Source organism: Sebastes fasciatus, chromosome 16 (genome assembly GCF_043250625.1).
Source record: "Sebastes fasciatus isolate fSebFas1 chromosome 16, fSebFas1.pri, whole genome shotgun sequence".
NCBI classification, from domain to species: domain Eukaryota; kingdom Metazoa; phylum Chordata; class Actinopteri; order Perciformes; family Sebastidae; genus Sebastes; species Sebastes fasciatus.
Genome location: NC_133810.1, coordinates 28,110,051 through 28,130,259, shown reverse-complemented (window position 1 = coordinate 28,130,259; position 20,209 = coordinate 28,110,051). Strand labels below are relative to the sequence as shown.

General features: G+C 39.7%; 2 protein-coding genes across 3 annotated transcripts; one reads left to right on the top strand and one right to left on the bottom strand.

Annotated features, from left to right (window-relative positions):
• Positions 1-118: 118 nt before the first annotated feature.
• Positions 119-3,502, bottom strand: pigw (phosphatidylinositol glycan anchor biosynthesis, class W). The gene is made up of 2 exons (XM_074611106.1): positions 3,361-3,502; positions 119-2,460 (listed from the first exon to the last, which is right to left on the bottom strand). The coding sequence occupies exons 1-2, from the start codon at positions 3,487-3,489 to the stop codon at positions 985-987; spliced, it is 1,605 nt and encodes a 534-aa protein (XP_074467207.1). The 5' UTR covers positions 3,490-3,502; the 3' UTR covers positions 119-984.
• A 1,446-nt stretch (positions 3,503-4,948) lies between these two features.
• On the top strand, positions 4,949-20,164 carry myo19 (myosin XIX). 2 transcript variants are annotated; one of them, XM_074611467.1, is made up of 24 exons: positions 4,949-5,177; positions 7,652-7,799; positions 8,694-8,842; positions 9,326-9,439; positions 9,917-10,049; positions 10,144-10,213; positions 10,298-10,400; positions 11,319-11,415; positions 11,530-11,606; positions 12,046-12,136; positions 12,746-12,911; positions 13,151-13,224; positions 13,335-13,456; positions 13,666-13,779; positions 14,266-14,442; positions 14,530-14,667; positions 14,762-14,869; positions 14,969-15,039; positions 15,822-15,901; positions 17,162-17,325; positions 17,454-17,583; positions 17,898-17,983; positions 18,255-18,578; positions 18,665-20,164. In XM_074611467.1, the coding sequence occupies exons 1-24, from the start codon at positions 5,127-5,129 to the stop codon at positions 18,776-18,778; spliced, it is 2,901 nt and encodes a 966-aa protein (XP_074467568.1). In that variant the 5' UTR covers positions 4,949-5,126; the 3' UTR covers positions 18,779-20,164. The 2 variants fall into 2 exon arrangements, with proteins under 2 accessions (XP_074467568.1, XP_074467570.1); XM_074611469.1 differs by lacking the exons at positions 17,162-17,325; positions 17,454-17,583; positions 17,898-17,983; positions 18,255-18,578; positions 18,665-20,164 and adding an exon at positions 15,989-16,236.
• Positions 20,165-20,209: the final 45 nt, after the last annotated feature.

Genomic DNA, 20,209 nt, shown 5'->3' with positions numbered 1-20,209 from the left:
GCAGCTCTCTTTTTAGTGTTTCTCCAACATGTTTTGTTCCAGGTTTGGAACCTTGTAAATGTTAATCTGAATACTGGTGCGCATATGTTGGGGGGAAAAAGTTCTGAAACGTTGAAACTTGATATTTGAAAGGGCAAATCTTTATTTTTGAAAATGTGTGGATGTACATTTGCAGACAGTTTTTTTCAGAGCTGAGCATACAACGTATTGCAGCTCTGGTTTGAAACTCTTAAGTATTGAATATATATGTTGTCTGTGTTTATACTGTACATGGAAGAATTATTGTGGACATATTTTCTTTATTTGAACAGAATAATAAAGAGAAAAGTGTCTGTTTGGGACAATTCACCATCAAGTTCACTGAATGATTGAAAGCAAAATACCCAGTCTTAAGTCCTAGTCAGCTGATGTCAGTTCTATAGCAGGAAAGGCCGCCCCCTCTTAGTCCATTAGTCAACTAATCGGTCATTTTGGTCTTAGTCGACTAAGATTTCTTTAGTCGATTAGTCATTTTTTAATGCTTTTTTTCATGCTGAATGACTTACTTCCAAGAAACTTCAAGAAACGATTAGTCGTCAACTAATAAATTAATTAACAAAATCGTAGGAGTGTTGGTTGACTAAGAATTTCTCTGGTTGAGGACTGCCCTAATAGTAGACCAATCCCATATAAGCAGAATGCATTATTCAGCAGCAACAACTCAGGTGAATTAAAAAAAAAACATATAACTTAAGAACACTCTGTGTTTGGTTTCACACTATATTGTAGTCCAAGTCTTCACGTATTGGGAGACACCATTTTAACAAGAAATGCACTTATTTACATAAATAAACATATGTACAACAGTATCTTGGGCATTACAGATCATATTTTCTTATAACATTTAATTCTCCCAGTATTTTCAGTTGTTCAATGTCTGTCACTGCAGCCCCACAAAAACCTTCAAAATTCACAAATGAACCTTGTAGTTTTATGAATGCAATTTTACCAGAATTTCATTGTAATTCCACAAAGATGTAAAACGTATATTACAAAGCAATTCACGAACATGTACGAAAGTAAAACGCACACTGAGAATGAGCTGCTGCAAACGAGTGTGTCCACTATGTAGTTGGTCAATCCTGTCATGAGATTTGCGAGCAAGAAAAACAACAACTGATTCCTGCTGACAGCTTGAACCAGACAGTGTCTTTCCATCTCAGATGTCTTTTTCTCAGAGTCTGATTGTTTTTTATACAGATTCCACGACGTGGGTACAAAATTGCAGCCTGATGATCTTTTGGAAAACAGTAACACCATGTCGGCTGTACCGAGACAGGACATAAAAAACATAGACTGAGCAATGCTCCAGAGGAAGAAAGGTAAATTAGCTAAGCGGCGAGACACCGGCTCCACGAGTGTCTGACATGCGTACAAAGCAGCGTACAGGACAACACTTCCCAAAAAGAGGTTGAAAAGTGTTTTGAGCCACTGTCTGATTTGGGATCTTGGCTTCATCACGTAGAGTCCAACTTGAACTCCTGCCATGTAGATGGCCACATAGCCCACGACAGAGAATATGCCCTCCTTGTTAGCATGCAGTAAGTCCTTCTCTCTGTCATCGTTGTGGATAATGAAAGCCTTCAGCCCTGATGTCTCCAGAGCGAGCTGATAAAATCCACTGATCAGAAGGGCAATGACCCATGACCAACTGGCTGGGAAAACGGCCAGAAGCACAGAGGCCACGACTCTGACAATGGCGAGTGTGAAGAAAAAATTCCAGTGGACGCCGTATTCTGACACATGCTCTTGGTAGCCAGACATCTTGAGGCTCACTAGCCTTCCCATACCAAGAACAACCAGGGGCCACACGGCCAGGAGCTGCTTCACGATGTGATTCATCCTGGATCCTGAGATGTTCTTCCCCCGCGCCTCTGGACAGACGATGGCATTTGCAAAGACGTACGCTCCAACGCCAAAGTCCATAACCCCTGTCCCATAGGTCTCAGTTTTAGCATATCGCCTTGGGAAGACACTGAAGTCCACGGCAAGAATGCTGATGGCTGTTTTCACGTTCACAAGCACTCGAAAGATAGTCACGAAGGGAACCTGGTTGAACTGAACGTGACTCTGGAGGAAGGCGCTGACGTTTTTTTGTGGGTGCCGAGCTGAACGACAGATGTAACATAACGCACAAGCCGTTACAAAGGTCAGGCTCAGGATGACCTGGTGAAGAACGCTGCTCAGGACGGTGCAAGACAGGACGAGGGGAAGGATCAGCACACAGAAGTCCAGAAGCAGGTGAGAAATCTGTGGAAGTGGCAGAGGAAGAGTCCCTTTGGCCTGATAGTAGAAGGTCAGAATCAGTCCTCTGTTGATGAGACATAGTGGGGAAAGAAATGAGCCCACTAGCACCTCCTGCAGACTGGTCCCATTGAGATTACTGACAAACGCTTCCTTCAGGTCCCTCTGAGACATGGCCTGCAAACATGAGAGAAACAGGACTGTATTAAGAGACGAATAAATAAGAGACGAATAAATATGAACATGTTCATGGGGAATTAAACAACTTTTAGGACACTATGGCAGCACCCACAATGCATTTACAGATGAACTCTTTCTGATTTAGAAGGTATACAAAGTGTCCCATCAATTAACAACTCTTAATGCACTGAATTTCAGCTAAAGCAGTATTTGTTTATTGGCTTAACTATATAAAAGAACATTGCAAACCGTATGACCTTTCATTTTCCCAGATAGGATTTCACTAGCACCCACCACAGTCATTATTAAAAGTCCCATATTGTACAAAGTGAGATTTTCATGTCTTTTATATTGTAAAGCAGGTTTAAGTGATGTATAAATACTTTTGAAAGTATCAAAACACTCAATCCATGGAGAAATACACACAGCCCGTATTCAGAAACTGTGCGTTTGAAACAAGCCGTAAGGATTTCTGTCCATTTGTGATGTCACAAGTCTACAATATTTAGACCATTTAACAGTTTTAAATGTAAACATTCTAAATGTGTCCAAATTCATTTCCTGTTGCAGTGTATGTGAATGACATCAGCTGACAGGATGTAAACGTGGACCCTTACTGTTTCCTAGCAACGCAATTCCGTTGCCATTCCGTTGAAATGCACTAAAACGGAGCGTTTCAGACAGAGGGTGAATACAGGCATATTCAGACAGACAGTATGAGAAAAATAATGTGTTTTTTGAACATTACAGCATGTAAACATGTTCTAGTAGAAACACAAAATACAAACATGAACCTGAAAATGAGCATAATATGGGACCTTTAAGTCATACAGTAGCTCTCTAATCTATACCACGACTTTTAATACATTAGTTGTGTGTCTAGTTATCAATACTTACTACGGATTTGTCTGTTATTCGTCGGTAATGCAGGTTCACAGCATTCACTATGTGCAGTAGCTTGTCTAACAGGATTCTGCAGTAACACGTTAGAGCTCCTGTACTTCCGCATTCGGCCCCATGACGCATTCAGGACAACTCGGATTTCTGGAAACTTCCATCCTAACATGAGTTTCTAGCATAAAAATATTCTATTCTAAAAAAAATAGTATTATATTAAACTAACCTTATAATATATTAAGAATATGACGGTTCAAAGAGCTCTGGTTTACTATCTATTTCAGGCAATTGATAAATGCAGCATGACCATTAATGTTTCGACTTTTGGACAACACAAAAGGAAAACTAGATATAAATTAATAAATATAAAAGCCCTAATTTTAAGCACAGTTAAGTCCCAAAGATTTATTTACTACTGTTTATTTATTTATCGGTTACTTCATATTTATTCTGTGTTAGTCTATCTTCTTATTTTTTTCTGTAAAGAATAATGCAAATTTCTGGATATTTGATTTTGGGTATAAGAATAATGTATGTGTGGTTGGATGCTGTGTATTGTATATATGTATATATATGTCTATATATGTATATATATGTATATGTGGTATGCAGTGTGCGCATGTAGTGCAATGTGCGGTGTGTGTATGTGTATATGTGTATGTATATGTGTATATATATATGTATATGTGTATGTATATGTGTATATTGCAGGTTGTATTGCATGTGAATATTGTATATTATAAATTATAATTTGTGCATATAAGAAAAGATAACAAATAGCCAATATGATTAAGTTAAATATGTAAGTAATGAATTGGTATTGTGATTAAATTATATTATAAGTAATGAATTGGTATTCTGGATTGATAACAAATTTATATTTTGATAAGGATAATTATATCAGTAATTAATTTATATTTCTGTATGACACAGATTAAAGGTAATAATTATAGTTAGAATAATTATAAATAATAATAATTATAGTTATTAAGGAACAAATTAAGGAAAATTGAATTAGAGTATATGTACGGCTCAATAAGGAAGCTGGTTAATAATTAATAATTGACTTATGGAGAAGGGGTGGGATTAAATAAATGTATACTTCTTCTCACTCCTTTTTGAATATGTAAATCAAGGCATCAAGAGTTGACCATTTATTTGTCTTATGCTTTTCATTATATGTTAATACTACTTGTTTCTGACTGTCCACTTGTTGGTATGATCATTCTCTCTCTTTCTTTTTTATTTTGTTGTTTTTGTATTCTACATGTTCGAAATAAATGTTGAAATGAAATGAGATATAATATTCTAAAGTAAGAGTAATCTCAGGGTAAACGTGGAGGACAGTTGGGACCCTGAATGCATCAGGAAGAGGGCGGGAATAAGTGTGTGGTTGGGAGTTTGGGACAAGGCCTATGGAAAGGAGGATATATTAAAGCGTCATCAATGCGTCATATCTCCAGGGGTAGAGCACATGCGCAGTAAAGCTTGAGTTACACTGCGCATACGGTATATCCCAAACCCAACACCCGTGTCCTAACCTCTTTCTATAGGCCTTGTAGTCTGGGAGTCAGTGGGACAGACAGACAGGAGACAGACAGACAAGAGGAGTTGTCCTGTCCTGAAGGAATCTCTGACAGTTAATGGAAACTATTGAGGTTCAGGACTGTAGCGAAGAATAACCTTAATTTATATTAATCTGAATATAGGAAGAGTTCCTATCAAGGTTTGTCTGTTGACTCTGAAGACAGTAAAAGGTGAACTCAATGAGTTCTACCAACAACCGACGAGAAGGACACAGACACGGAGGAGGACCGGTGAGTTAGGACACCATAATGTCCACAACTGGTTTTCCTTTTCGGTTTATAAAATGTAAAAGTTAATGATAAATTAACTTGGAGTAGATTTATCAGTGTGTGAGTAACGTTAACGGTCCTCAGCTGTGATTGGACGGTTGGTATTCAAACGCGCTGTTATATGTGTTTTATGAACCGAATCACAACCCTGTAATCTAACAATTAATGCGCCAGATGAAAATAGTCCCAATAGTAATAATAGGAGTAAATGATTAAAATGGTAATGTATTTCTACCTTGCTTAACAAAACAGTAACATATTCAAAATATTTAGTTAATGCCTTATATTGCCTTATACATATATGTATATATTATACATTATATAATGCCTTATATTGCCTTATACATATATGTATATATTATACATTATATAATGCCTTATACTGACAATAACCTGATATTTTTAGGTGGAATTTCATTCATTCATTCATTCATTCTCACTGTGGAATATCATTTTCCACTTGTGCAATTTTCTTAATAGTCTGTTTATTGTCAATACTGTATATACTGCTCCTATATTTATACTTCCTTCTATTTAAATGGTTCATATTTTGTTACACTTTGTTTAGCTCTTTTTTTACTGTGTTAGCTGATGCATCTTGTTTTTTGCACTATCCCCTTTGCTGCTGTACACTGCAAATTTGCTAGTATAACAAAAAGACATTCACTAAATTGCCAGATTTTTGACTGGAGTTTGGTGTGAGAACAGCAGAACAGGACCAGGGTTAGTTCAGTTCACTTAAGTTCAGTTCAGACAACTTTATTTATCCCCAAGGGGGCAATTCATTTGTAGCATTCCCAGTACATACATCCATACAACAGACAACCAATAATTAGTTAAGTCAAAGGAAACATTAAATGGCATGGGGCAGTTGGAGGGACAAGTTACAATAAGAACCATATAAATAGGATTATGGCAATAAAAGCCAAAAAAAGGAACAATATATAAGAACAACATATCTTAAAGTTCCTCTAAATAACAGTCATTTAAAATGTGTATGGTCTGTGTTCAGCAGTTACTCAGACAAGTGTCACAAAACTTAACAAATCACCTTTTTTAATGTGTTTTTACCTATATACGTTTTTTGTACATTCAGTATGTATTCTTCAGACGCTTACTGTTTTATAATATAACATACTGCTGTAACATGATACTCATTACTAGTGTTAAATGTACTGTATGTGTAAGATGTGTGTCAATTGAATATATTTTGTACTCAGATATTATTGGTGTAGCATTAGGTATTAGATTAATTTGGCAATGTATTTCTACCTTGCTTGAGAAAACAGTAACACACTCTAAATATTTAGATAATGCCTTATATTGGTGTAGTTGCCAGTCTGCCAGTATATTAAAAAAGCATTCAAAAATTGTGAATTGTTTGGTGTGAGAACAGCAGAACAGGACCAGGGTTACTCAAACAGGTGTCACAAAAGTGTTTTACCTTTATACGTTTTTTGTACATTCAGTATGTATTCTTCAGACGCTTACTGTTTTATAATATAACATACTGCTGTAACATGATACTTGTGACTAGTGTTAAATATACTGTATGTGTGTCAATTGAATGTATTGTGTACTTAGATATTATTGTTGTGGCATTAGGCATTAGATTAATCAATTAATGTCATTAAGACTGTTTACGTGGTTTGAATGGCCTCGGCTTGCAGAATGATGAGATCTAGGCTACCTGCTATTGGATTAAATGTGTCTGTACAAATACCTGTTGACGGTGTTGTCAGGCGGGCTGCAGGTCCAGGCCATGTGATGTTGGTAGGATAAAGCAGACTTCCCTTTGTCAGTCTGAGTCGATTATGACTGAATTAATTAAACATGACACATTGACCAAAGTGATTCAGAACAAGTAGCAATTACCAATGTAGGACTATGGCCTATTTTTAGGCCTCTAAAGTAAACCACGGTGTCAATGAAAATAGCACGTGATGTAGGAATACTTGATTTACATACAGTATGTAATCTGTGTGATGTTCGACAGCTCTCTCAAAGCCAAGAATAAAAACTTGAACATTTGATTGCATAGAGATGAAATGTTTGTAAGCGCTTCGTAGATGAGGAAAGTTTGACAGATTGTATGTAGCATGTTTGAAATTTTGATGCACAAAATAGGATATATTTTGCTGGATTGTTATGCGTATGGAGCTCGGAAATATATCCTTATTTTGAAAATACCACATCAGCGATCAGACTTGACGTCATGATGACATCAGAGGTTTGGACACTGACTGCTGTCTGGTTTCTGACTGTTGTGCCCTACATTGTGGGAATAACAAATACAATATGCATAAAAACGTAATTCTCCTCTTCCTGGCTTTTTAATACTTTTGCACTATTACCATGGGAATTTCCTTGGCATGACTTACAAGGTGTCGGTTCATATTTTAAACACAACATCCCATTTTGCCTCATTCCCGCAGGTGAAAGGACTCGTCCAGAAAGTCCATACACCAGACCCGTCCCTAAATGATTCACTGGAGGGAGACATTCAGGCCTTCCTCGTTGATGAAGACCAACTCCACACTTATGACGACCTCACCAAAGTCAACCCGGTGACCCCATCAACAGGTAACAAATGGGGCTATAATGTCACTCTACTCTATAGTCTCTAAGTCACTTGATAAACATGATGCTTGCTGTTTCAGCTAAGTGGCATTTAAGTCTTTCCATCTATTATAAATTTTGGGATATTCCTTCCACTTAATTTAGTGGCACAAATCCTTACTGTTTGATATGTTGTCTTTATTTACAAAAACACAGCCAGTGTGTCACCTTGGATTGCAGCATTTTCTGTGTATTGTTTAACCTCGTCAAGATAAAACCTACAGGGTCATTATAAAAACAACTGCTGTGCTGCCAAAATGCTGCAGTGTACACAATGAGAAGGATCAAGTTTCACTCATGTGAGTGAACCAAGGGCATGATTTACCTTGCTGGCAGACACATGCATCCACAAAAACAATACATTTTGTATTCTTTATAGATTTATAATACAGTAGGGCCACATGTAAATATGAAGCATACTATCTTAAAGTGTCATTTTTACTCTCCATTGTTCGTCTTGACATTAAAAATGCAGTGTCATTGGTATTATGTAAGAAAAGATCAGCATTTGTTATTTTACACAGTGAAGATTTTCATTTAAATCTGAGGTGTTGTTAGTTTCAGCCCAAGGGAGGAAACATAACAGTAACAGCAGAGGTCAGGGTGACTGTATGGAATTGCTGTAGGAGATTTTTCTTTAAAAGCTCTCGGACTGATGCTGCTTCTGTTAAATGGATCATGTTTTATGTAGTTAAAGAATTTTATTATAGATAAACATATCTTTGCCATTTTAATGCTCCTGTCTTCTCTGGTGTTCTCTTTTTCCTGCCTCAGCTCATCATCATCGTTAGATATTTGCTTGTCTGTTTTTTCCTGTTAATGCCTGATGTGATGATATTTAACATTTTCCTCCGGTAGTGCTGAAATGCCTGCAGGCCAGGTACAGCGTGAAGGTGTTTTACACCCACGCTGGCTGCACCTTGGTGGCTCTCAACCCCTTCCAGCCCATCCCGGACCTCTACTCTCTGGATGTGATGAAGGAGTATCACTGCGCTCCTCAGCCACAGGTATTTACAAAGTCACAGCTGGCTCTCACTGTAATTCAGCTAACTTGTGTATATTTATATATAGGGATTTCTTTGTAGGGGAAAGATGGATAGTGGTGCAAGCAGGGGTGTGGATGGTGAGGGTGGGTGGAGGTTGCATTGTAAGAGTTTGGCTTTTTCAGAGGGTTTCCTGCACTTTCAGGATTAGATCATGCACTAATGCAGACCTTCAAAAATGACCCAAATGGTGCCACGAGTGTGCCAACAAGTCAAGTCTGTTGTTTTACCAACTTTGCAGAGTTTCAAAGTGCAAGAAACATAACCTTTGCTGTCTTGTGGTCAAACATGAATCCTCCGGTTCCTCGTCTTCCTCCTTTTGTCAGGAACAACTTCTAAGTCAAACTCATTAAACTCTAGAACCTCTTGAAGATACTGACGGCTCTTCCTGCAGTCTGAAATGACCGTCATTTTAATAAGTCTGTATTTTTCTTTTTTTGCCAACAGGAGTTTAAACCACATATCTTTATTGTGGCGGAAGAAGCCTACAGGAATGTTCAGGGCCAGGTGGAGCCAGTGAACCAATCGTTGGTGGTCAGCGGTGAGAGCGGCGCAGGAAAGGTAAACCAATGCTTTAAAGAATGATCGTAACCTACTACATCAATCAGGGGTTCAAACTATCAGTTGCTTTTTTACTTACAGTGCCACAGATTGAGGTATATTGACCAATCTACAGTGTATATATTAAGCTGATTACGCATTTATAAGCTGGCTGGTTTCAACAATTTTAAGTCTTTTAGTGATTTATGCTCTGAATATTATTGCAGATCGTAAGGGCAGTTTGGATGTGTATATCTGTTGGCACTTCACTGATTGATGAAAGACAAAAGCAGTTAATTGTCAGACCAGATCATTTTCTACTCTGGATGCACAAAAAACTCCTCTGGCCCACAGGAAGCAATGTGTCTTTTTACATTTAGCTTTTCTCTCACATCCCAGTTTATTTTAAACAAATAACTAGGTAGGTGATGGCTGTAAATTGGGTTACAGGATCAGTTGAAACAATCTTTAGTGGACCTGTGATTTGTTTCTTAATAGACATGGACGTCCCGTTGCCTGATGAAATACTACGCTACTGTGGCGGCCTCGTCCTCTGTGGTGAAGAGTCAGGACACGGTGGAGAGGATAGAGAGGAGGGTGCTGGACTCCAACCCCATCATGGAAGCTTTCGGTGAGATAACTGATGATCGCTGGTGTCTTGTTATTGTGAAAATAACTACTGTAGTGTGGACAGTCACTCAGTCAACACTTTACCCTCCATGTAGGCAACGCCTGCACGCTACGGAACAACAACAGCAGTCGCTTTGGGAAGTACATCCAGCTCCAGCTAGACAGGTACTAAAACTGATCCTTCTTCATCAGGTGAGATAGCATCAGTACAAGTTGTCTGTCAGTTTAATGTGTTATTTTCACATGAAGGTGTCAGCTGTTAGTGGGGGCGTCTGTGCAAACCTATTTGCTAGAGAAGACCAGGGTGGCGTGCCAACTGGCCAATGAGAGGAACTTCCACATCTTTTACCAGGTGAGTTAACAGGCCTGCACATGTGGTATTTTAGTTTAGAGGGTAACTTCGGTATTTTTCAATCTGGACACTATTTTCCCATGTTTTTGTGTCTAACTGACTAATAGCAACAACAATTTCTGAAATTGATCCAGTATTGAGGGAAAGCGCTGTAGATGGCAGCAGCTCACGAGCTGCAATATGCTGCTATTGGGGCAAGCTGGAATCGTCATTTACGCCCACTAAAAGAGCTTGTTTTTGTCATGACAGGCTCTGATTGTTATTATTATTATTATTATTGTCATTATGGAAAGAGTCTCGTTCAAGGAGAAGTCTTGAAAGAAGAAGTTCTGAAGTCTTGCGAGGTGACGTGATGCCAGAAGACAACGGTGGAATAGTGGAATACATCCATGGTGGAAACGTGAGTGCCAGCCGGGCAGTTTGTTGTGTTGGAGTAAAGAAAGCGTAACTGAGTGTTAAAACAGTTTTCAGCGTCATGGCTGAATATTTAGATGATTTCGACAATGTGGATGAGGTCTTTGAAATCGATGTCTGCCCGTATTTATTTGAACCAGAGTATACAGATATTCAGATTTCACAACGAGATTTCTCCTTGAGCGGAAGTTGGACATAATAACGAACAGGATCAAGAGAAAGGTACGAAAAGATTTTATTTCTCTCTCCCTGTCAGTGGCAAAAACAAGCCCTTTTAGTGGATGCAACGTTACACTGATGCTGCTCATTTGTCCTCGCAGCTCGTTTCACGGCTGCTGGTTACAGCGTTCTCACTCAACACTGAACCAATTAAAAAAATTGTAGTCCCTATTAGTCACTTTGACACAATAGGGGTTCAGGTTGAAAAATACCAAAGTTACCTTTTAATATTCACACATTCATATGTAAAGCAGATGTAAATGCTGAGAGCGTTTTGTCTTTCAGATGATGAAAGGGGCCACAGATGAGCAGAGGAAGGAGTGGAAGATGCCGCATGACCAACACTTTGTGTGGCTGCCAAATTCTGAAAAAACAGTTGAGGGTTAGTCTTTATTTTTTATTTTATTTTGTGTATTTTGACATGTGTTTTGTCTTTTTATTCTATACATTTTTGTGATTCTCACAAGTAACTACTCTTCATGTAATGTTTTTATAGAGGATTGTTTTCAAGAGACTGTCGAGGCAATGGTTCACCTGGGCATTAATGCAGAAAGACGGAGTCAGATATTCAGGGTACGGTACTCATCATCGGTAACACTTCAATATAGCCCCCTCTATTTCGCATTTCTAAACACTATAGAAACATTTAATGAATTGTTTATAATACACTATAATGTAGTTGTAAGCAGACACATTTTATATTATTACAATATCGTCCTTCATTAATCTGTTTATACGCCAGCATCCAGCTATTTGTGTCCACAGGAGGAGATATAGTGGTGGACAAATACATTAATAAACACTTATATCTGCTTACAACTACAATCTAGTGTAGTTACATACACACATAATGTGTTGTAAAGTATGTATTCAATGTTTATGTACTGTTTATGGATGCTAAATGGGAGGTTAGAGAAAAGTGTTACCTTATCTTAAATTTTCAATCTAGTTTTGTGTGTTTTTCTCTGTAAGCATAGAATCTAATTTCTCTGTTTGTTGTAATGCGTTACAGATAGTAGCAGGGATCTTGCAGTTGGGGAATGTGAATTTCTCCTCTTCGACGGATGAATCACAACCTTGTAACCTTGATGAACTCTCCAAAGGTATTGGATATGATTTTGTTTAAGATATTTAATCAACTCTTGTCAATCACTTCCAGTTATTCTGTGCTTAAAATATCCATTATTTTAACATTTAAAGGAACAGTGTGTCACATTTCAGGGATCTATTAGCAGAAATGGAATATAATATTCATAGCTATGATTTCATTAGTGTACAATCACCAGAAAATAAGAGTTGTTGTGTTTTTGATAGCTTAGAATGAGTGACTTCTGTTGCTCCTAAAGTAATGTTATTACGGTAAGGATGGCCTCTGAGCGAGGCGAACGGCGTTACCACGGTTTTGCAGTCAGCGGCTCACGTTAACGCAGTCTTGGAAGGGGAGGAGTGAGCGGAGGGGTACTCAGGTAGTTGCAATCTGCAACCACACCACCAGGTGTCGCCAAATCCTACACACTGTACCTTTAAGGCTGGCATAAATACAGAATGATGCTCAAGGGATTTCTTTTGAAAGATACATACAGGTTGTACTTTCATGTGTCATGCTGCCAGATTGAAGAATAAATTCCATGACGCCCCGCTCCCAATAACAATAACTCTCAACAAACATGAAATGCGTATCTAACAGCCTTCCACTCCCGCCTGCGCTTCAGACTTCTTGCAGAGGGCTGCTGAGCTGCTGTGTGTCCCTGCCGAGGAGCTTCACACGTCTTTAAGAGTGAGGACGCTGAAGGCGGGGAAGCAGAGCGTGCTCAAGCCTTGTTCCCAGGCAGAGTGCAGCATGAGGAGAGACTGCCTGGCCAAGGTCATCTACGCCCAGTAAGAATGAGGAATTGATCATGAGATAACACAGCGATGTGAGCGTATTATGTGAAAATAACTGGTCATGCAGGAACTTGTTTCTGTCCCGTGACTAAGACTCGGCTGTCGTCAAACACTCCTTTCGAGCAAACACTCAAATGTGAAACCATCATGCCCGTTAGTTTACAATAAACAGTGAGGAAGATATGTCTGTTAATCACACAAGAGTAAGAGTTTGTGTCTCTTTTCTCCAACAGATTATTTGAATGGCTGGTTACATTCATCAATAACAGCATATGTGCAGACACATCCACGTGGTGCAACTTCATAGGTAAAAGCATTATTGCCTTTTACTTCACTGAATATGAATACATTTGTAATTTTTTTTCTCCAGTTTCTTTTCCTAAGCTCACACAGTCCTCTCCTCTCTGTGATCCCCAGGAGTTCTAGATGTGTACGGGTTTGAGTGTTTCCAGATCAATAACCTGGAGCAGCTGTGCATCAACTACGCCAATGAGAAACTGCAGCAGCACTTTGTGGCTCATTATCTCAGAGCTCAGCAGGTACGGCGTCTGTCAGTTTTCCACGCAGAGATCTCAGGAGAGCCGTTGTTTCTCTGCCTTATTGTGTCGATGTGCCGGTCTCAGACATTCAGGAGGCTCCTTCAGTCTTCATGAAATCTCTGTTGATCGTAAACAGAGGAACTTGTGGTAACTCTTGTAGTGTACAAAAATGATTTTTGTACTTGATTGTTTATCTCTGCTTCTCTCAGGAGGAATACGTGTCTGAGGGGTTGGAGTGGTCCTTTGTCAAATACCAAGACAACCAGAGCTGTCTGGATCTTCTAGAGGGGAGCCCTGTCTGCGTGTTTTCTCTTCTTAATGAGGTCATTTTCTTGTCTTTTTGCCTGTTTTTATTATTATTATTGTTTAATTATCACAATTTTTATTGATAAAAATAACTTGCATAACCCGCACACACAAAAGCAAACAAAACAGCACACTAATAATGGTAAAACAAACTAATAATACAAATATAAAAAACGGACAATTACATAACTTTTTAACTGTCCTTGCCATTTATGCCCTCCTGGTCTCCACGTAAGTGGATTATCAAACATGTCCTCCCATTAGAGTTGAAATTTATGAGGAATTGCATTTAAATCATATTCTTTTAAAAGAAAAGGAAATTATATAATTTATCATTTTACGTTGAAACTATGTAATTTTTTTTTAATAAGTAATTGTCCCGCATCCCTTTTATCCCTTTCCATGCAGTCATTTTCTTGGTTAATCCCTACATTAATTTATCATTAAATATGTGTATCTGTAGTAAGTGGAGGTTGACAACTTTTTATACACGTGTCCTACAGGAGAGTCGTCTTAATCGAGCCTCAGACGCGAAGACATTCAGGGTTCGTCTGGAGAAGGAGCTCCGTGATAACGCCAACATCAGCTGGGACAAGTTCAGCAAGGAGCCACACTTCACTGTGTCCCATTACGCTGGCAAAGTCAACTACCAGATACAGGGGATGGTGGAGAAAAACAAGGTGTGTACTGTAAGAAACAACTTTTAAATTGTGTTCAGATCCACCACCGATCCATCCACTCATCTTCTCCTGGTCTCTGTGTTTTAGGACCCACTGCCACCAGAGCTCATCGGCCTGCTTCAGAAGTCTGACAACCCGCTTCTTCACCAGATCTTCACTGACCAGGAATCTGAGAACCCGACTACCAAGGGGCTCAGTAAAGTCACTGTGGTCTCCAAGTTCAAGGTGGGAGCCAACTAAAGCCTTTATCACCAGCTTGTTTGGGCCTGTAGAGTTCCTCCTGGAGGGTTTAGTCATGATCTTAATGTCTGATTTGTAGAACTCTCTGGAGAGCCTGATGAGGATCCTCCACACAACAACTCCTCACTACACTCGCTGCATCAAACCCAACCCAGACTGCAAGCCGATGACCTTCAAAAAGGAGGAGGTAGATGTACACTATTTCAGCAGTGCCACCATGACAACAGAGGCTTTATAGTTTCACAAAAGGGACAGGTTTTAATGGTTATTTCCTGTCTGCTGTTAGGTTATCATGCAGTTGGAGGCCTGTGGGATTGTGGAGACTATTCATATCAGTGCTGCTGGCTTTCCAATAAGGTGAATAAATGTTTCTTTGTTAACTCTTAATCTTAAAGGGGTAGTTCAGGTGTTTTGAAGTGGGGTTGTATGAGGTACTTATCCATAGTCAGTGTATTAGATACAGTAGATGGTGTTCAGCACGCCCCCAATTTGGAGAAACAGACAGGAGTACTAGCACGAAAGCAAAGCAATGTACTGCTGTCGATGGGGATAGTCACCTAAAACACGGCCCACCTAAAAAATTCAATTTAAGTGTACGCTATATTTACAATATCTTCACCTCTTACCTGGCAGTCAATCAGCCCTTTTCAACGGGGAACTGAAGCTGTACTATCCATCTGTGCTCTCTACAAAGCCACCAGACTCCATTGACAAAAACAGTAATTTTACCCTCGCAGAACACGGGGGACTACTGGTCTACCGCTGTCCGCTGGATTGTTTGTGTTATTGTGTTACTTTGGTGAATCCAAACTAATCTTTTTGAAACACCAAAGTCACGTAATAATAACACAAACAAACTAAGTGATCCAGGCAGCGGTAGATCAGCAACTCCTGTGTTCTGCGAGGCAATATTACTGTTTTTGTCAAAGGAGTCTGGTGGCTTTGAAGAGAGTATAGACAACAGCTTCAGTTCCCTGTCGGAAAGGGCTGTCTGGCAACAAGGCAAAGCGATGAAAATATTCTAAATATAGCATACACTTAAACTGATATTGATTTCTTTAAAACACCTGAACTATCCCTTTAATGTATTGCATTGTTTCTGTTGGATCTTGGTTGACTTTGTCATTTCTGTTGTACAGAGTTCCTTTCAAAGGCTTCCTGCAACGTTACGGACTGATCGCAAAATATTCAAATTTCAAGTCAGGGACTCATTGTGTTGGTAAGTACAGTTTGTTGCGGGATCAATTTAAGGTCATTCTTGGCATGTTTACTGTGGACAAAGAGTGATTCTATCTCCTCTCTTTAGGTCTGCGGGTATATTCACCTTTTCCTTCGTTAGCCCTCTTAGTAACTGTGATCCTCAGTTCTCTACTCTCCTGGGACTTTTCCATTTGGTGTATAAAAACAGGACTTTCTAACAAAATTTGCAACTCCTTATGAACTTTCCAGGTAAATGCATGCACCTCTGTCTATCGGAGCTTGCTTTGCATGTTGTTTCACGTTTCTTTACTCACTCCTGATCAGTGTGTGCTTGAACTTCCATTCATCTTAACACTGTTCAGCTGCTTTTTAACCGTGCTAGCAGCATGGCTCTATGTATGCCAATGCTGGTCTGTCTGTCCACATATTTGTTCCAGACTACAATATGTCAACAACTCCTGGATGGATTTGCTATTAAATTGTGTACAGACATTCATGGTCCACGGAGGATGTGTCTTACTTGCTTTAGTGATCGCCTTACTTGTCCTCTAGCACCACCATGATGTTGACAGATTTTAGTGAAATGTCTCGAACACTATTGGATGCATTGCCATGAAATTTGGTACACATGCATGTTCCCCCTCAGGAGGAATTATAATAACTCTGGTGGTCCCCTGACTTTCTAATTAGCAAATGCATGCTAACACACTGAACTAAGATGGTGAGCATGGTAAACATTATACATGCTAAACATCAGCATGTTAACATTGTTGTTAGCATTTAGCTCAAGTAGAGCCTCATAGATCCTCTAGCATGGCGCTGTAGACTCTTTAAGGTACAGAGACCCGCTTCCTATGTAGATATGAAGGGCTCATTCTAACAAAAACACAACGCTTCTTAGTTTCAGGTGATTAGACACTAATGAAAACATAGTTATGAATATTATAATAGATCCCCGAAATACTACGCACTGTACCTTTAAGTCTTGTTGTATGAATGTTCGAGGGACCTGCTCACTAATCCTGAATGCTGCCAAATATGATCACATTTGAAAGATTCATTGAATTCAGAGTAATCATATCCGTGTCTGTGAAAGCTCTTCTGTTGATTCTGATGATCTCTCTGTGCTCTCTCTCACGCTCACCCAGTTTTTACCTCACTGACTGACATACTGTCAAACAAATAACAGTGAATCTCTAGACAGTTGAAGTGCCACTCTGCCCTGACTTGAATTATGCCTCCAGTGCTTCACTCTAATTCTAATTCCTTTCCGTCTTAGATGTGGAGGCCGACAACAACGACGCTCTTCGACAAGAGGTGGAGAAGCTCCTCAGCGTTGTGTTAAAGCACAAGGCGTTTGACCCTTCACGCAACCCTGACAGTGGAAAACCCAATTCCTGGGTGCACTGCGGAAGGACTAAAGTTTTCCTCACCCAGTTGATGGTCAGTCATCTATATAAACAGGCATCCTCACACATAATTTAAAGTGTATGTATAACTTCGAGGCTGTAATGCAAATAAGGGCTCTGGTCTTTTTTGGAGTACTGACCTGTCTCGCTGTTGTCTCACAGCTCGATTTGCTGGAGGATCAGCGGAAGAAGATCCTGTCTCAGTGTGCCTTCTCCATTCAGTGCTGCTGGCTGCGGTTCCAGCGCCGAAGACGTCGCGCCCGTCAGCAGTCTGCCGTTCTGATCCAAGCAGGTAAACTCTTAATGCCCTGGCCAGGTACCACTGACTGGAATCAGCAGAGCTCTGTGGCCTCACTCCCACGGAGTCTGCTGCCTTTGACCCCATTGTCTGGCCAACAGGAACCAGCTGGTGGAGTCTGTACACAACGTTTGCAGGCCGACAGAAGCTGCCACAATAGCTCATCCGATTAACTGTTAATGACAGATGTTCTTTAGATACTTCATTCTGAATGGGGGCATGTAAACATTTGTCTCCACAATGCACAGATTAAACTTGCAGAATGAATGGCTTGGTCAGATGCTGAATGTGTTTTATGCCTCCTGCAGTGGTGCGGTCCTGGCTGGTCAGGAGGCAGACCCGGAGATGGAACAGAGCAGCTTCAGTCATCCAGAACACCTGGAGGAAGTGGAGGGTGAGATTTGGAAAGAACACATATCGCATCTTATGTTTTCTTGCTCGTGCTTCAGCCTTTTGTGGCTCCAGAGCGAGCTGCACAAAACCTGATAAATGTCCTCAAGTGATGTCACATGAGTCAGCGTCAGTTGGAACCAGGGTTGGCTCGTGTCTGACTTTTGGCTGACTTTCGCATTTATACCAATGTTTATTTGTGTGCATTGGTGTTAAATAAACAAATAAACAAGGAGTTATAGATAATATGTAAATTAGTTTTGTTTTTGTGGCAGGCACTATTGAAAGCCCTGGCTGATGCTGAACTGGATGATCCAAAGGACCTTGTGGAGGAGGAAAAGCCAACATTGAACCCTGTTGTCAGGGAGCGCGGCTCGGTGCAGCTCTCCTCCATCCCGGAGCCTGTCCCGGTGCGAGGGTGGCCCATGGGCCTGGCTCTGGCCTCGGCCCCGTCCATCACCATGTCTCTGACCGCCACAGGCTTCCAGAAGATGGTGTCTGTGATGGCCTCCCTCAACCTGCCCTCCAGGAGAGGGGGGTATAAGGTGAAGCCCAACCAGTACTCGGAGGAGCTAGCCTCCATACGGGCTCAACCCAAGGTGAGGGCACATAAATCTCCCATCATGTTTCTATCATCTGGAGGATTTTTAGGATTGATCATTTGAGATTTTTCTTTTCTACTCAGGGATCTGTAAAGCTGCACTGTCAGCGATCTCCACTTCTCTATGCTGACAGGCAACCAGACATGAAGAGTGACGTGACAGGATTCAACGCCATCCTGCTGGAGAAAACTTTATAAGAGTTCCCCCTTTGCAGAACACTAAAGGCTGATTCCATGGACACAGGTTAAGGACAGTCTGGCTGCTCTTCCATAATTTAACAGAGGGAACAAACCTGGTATTTTATGCTATCTTTTTGTATTTGAAGTTGTTATTTACTGCTCCATTTTTTTTTTAAAGAATGCCAAAGTTCATCTCACTCTGTGTTATACAAGGTTGCAACGACGTGCAAAACCTGCACCATGGCATAATAATATTCTAACATACCAGGAGGTCAGGTGAGATTATGCACTGTGCCGTGAACCGGATTTTATCATGAATAATCTGCGGTCGGCTTCAGGCTCCAGGGACTTAAAAACAAAAATCTAAATCTCAGACAGTAGACTGTCCAGAAACACTGACCTCTGACCTGCCACACCTCAGATAAGATATATATATAGAAAACAATGAATGGGGTTTGGATTATGACGATGTCACTGCAGGACAAGACAAACGGAATCATTTTTTATAAAGTCTTAGTCCCTGTCTGGAGAGCTGAAATGATATGGCACAACTTTAGCACATTTAAACAGAGGACTGCTGATCAAAGTATCGAGTGCCTTCCTTAAAATCTACACTCAAATCACAAATGAGCTGTTAGTCTAAGTATTTATTTAAAGATGATTATTTCTGTGTGATTTTTATAGATTTATTTTGGGTGTAAAAACACATGGGTCGATTGCAGATATGATCTCAAGATCCATTATTTTGAGTGTGATTTATGCTGGTGGGAAAAATAGTAATTAAGCAAGTATTGCACATGTAAAGCACATATTGCACATTAAAACCACACTACTGCTCTTATACAGCAACAAACAAGCAGACGCATGACTGGTGTGAAACAGGGAAAAGGATGAACCTGGGTTTATTCAAATAGCTGCTTTTTTTTTTGTTGGATAAAGGGTTTTTGTAATATGCACATCTGTAAAATGTTTGACTAAACCATTGTGTGGATTTTTATCTCCTGCAGTCCAAAGCATTAATGGCAGTACTGTATAACATACCAAAGTCTTTTAACACTAGTGTTTCGTTAGGCAGAACAAACATGTTATTATAGCAAAGTTTTACTATATTCATACTTTTAATATTCAAAACGTCTTTTTGCTCTAAGTAATGTTACAAACGCTAAACATTGAAGCGTTAATCATCCTAGCTTTTGATTCCTTGCATATCTTCATTTGCTCCCTAAATAATTTCTCATCTTTAAACCTTTTCCAGCAATAGATTCACCGAAATGTGTCATTGTGTCGTTATGACAGTTTGTAATTTGAGATCTGTAACTGTTTTGTGAGTGGCACCAAGGGATCAATGAAATGTTCATATTTAAATGACTGTTTTGTTAAAATAAACATCAGTGTTATAAAATGTTTAAATGCATTATCATTTCACCTCAAACTTGTGATCAACCATTC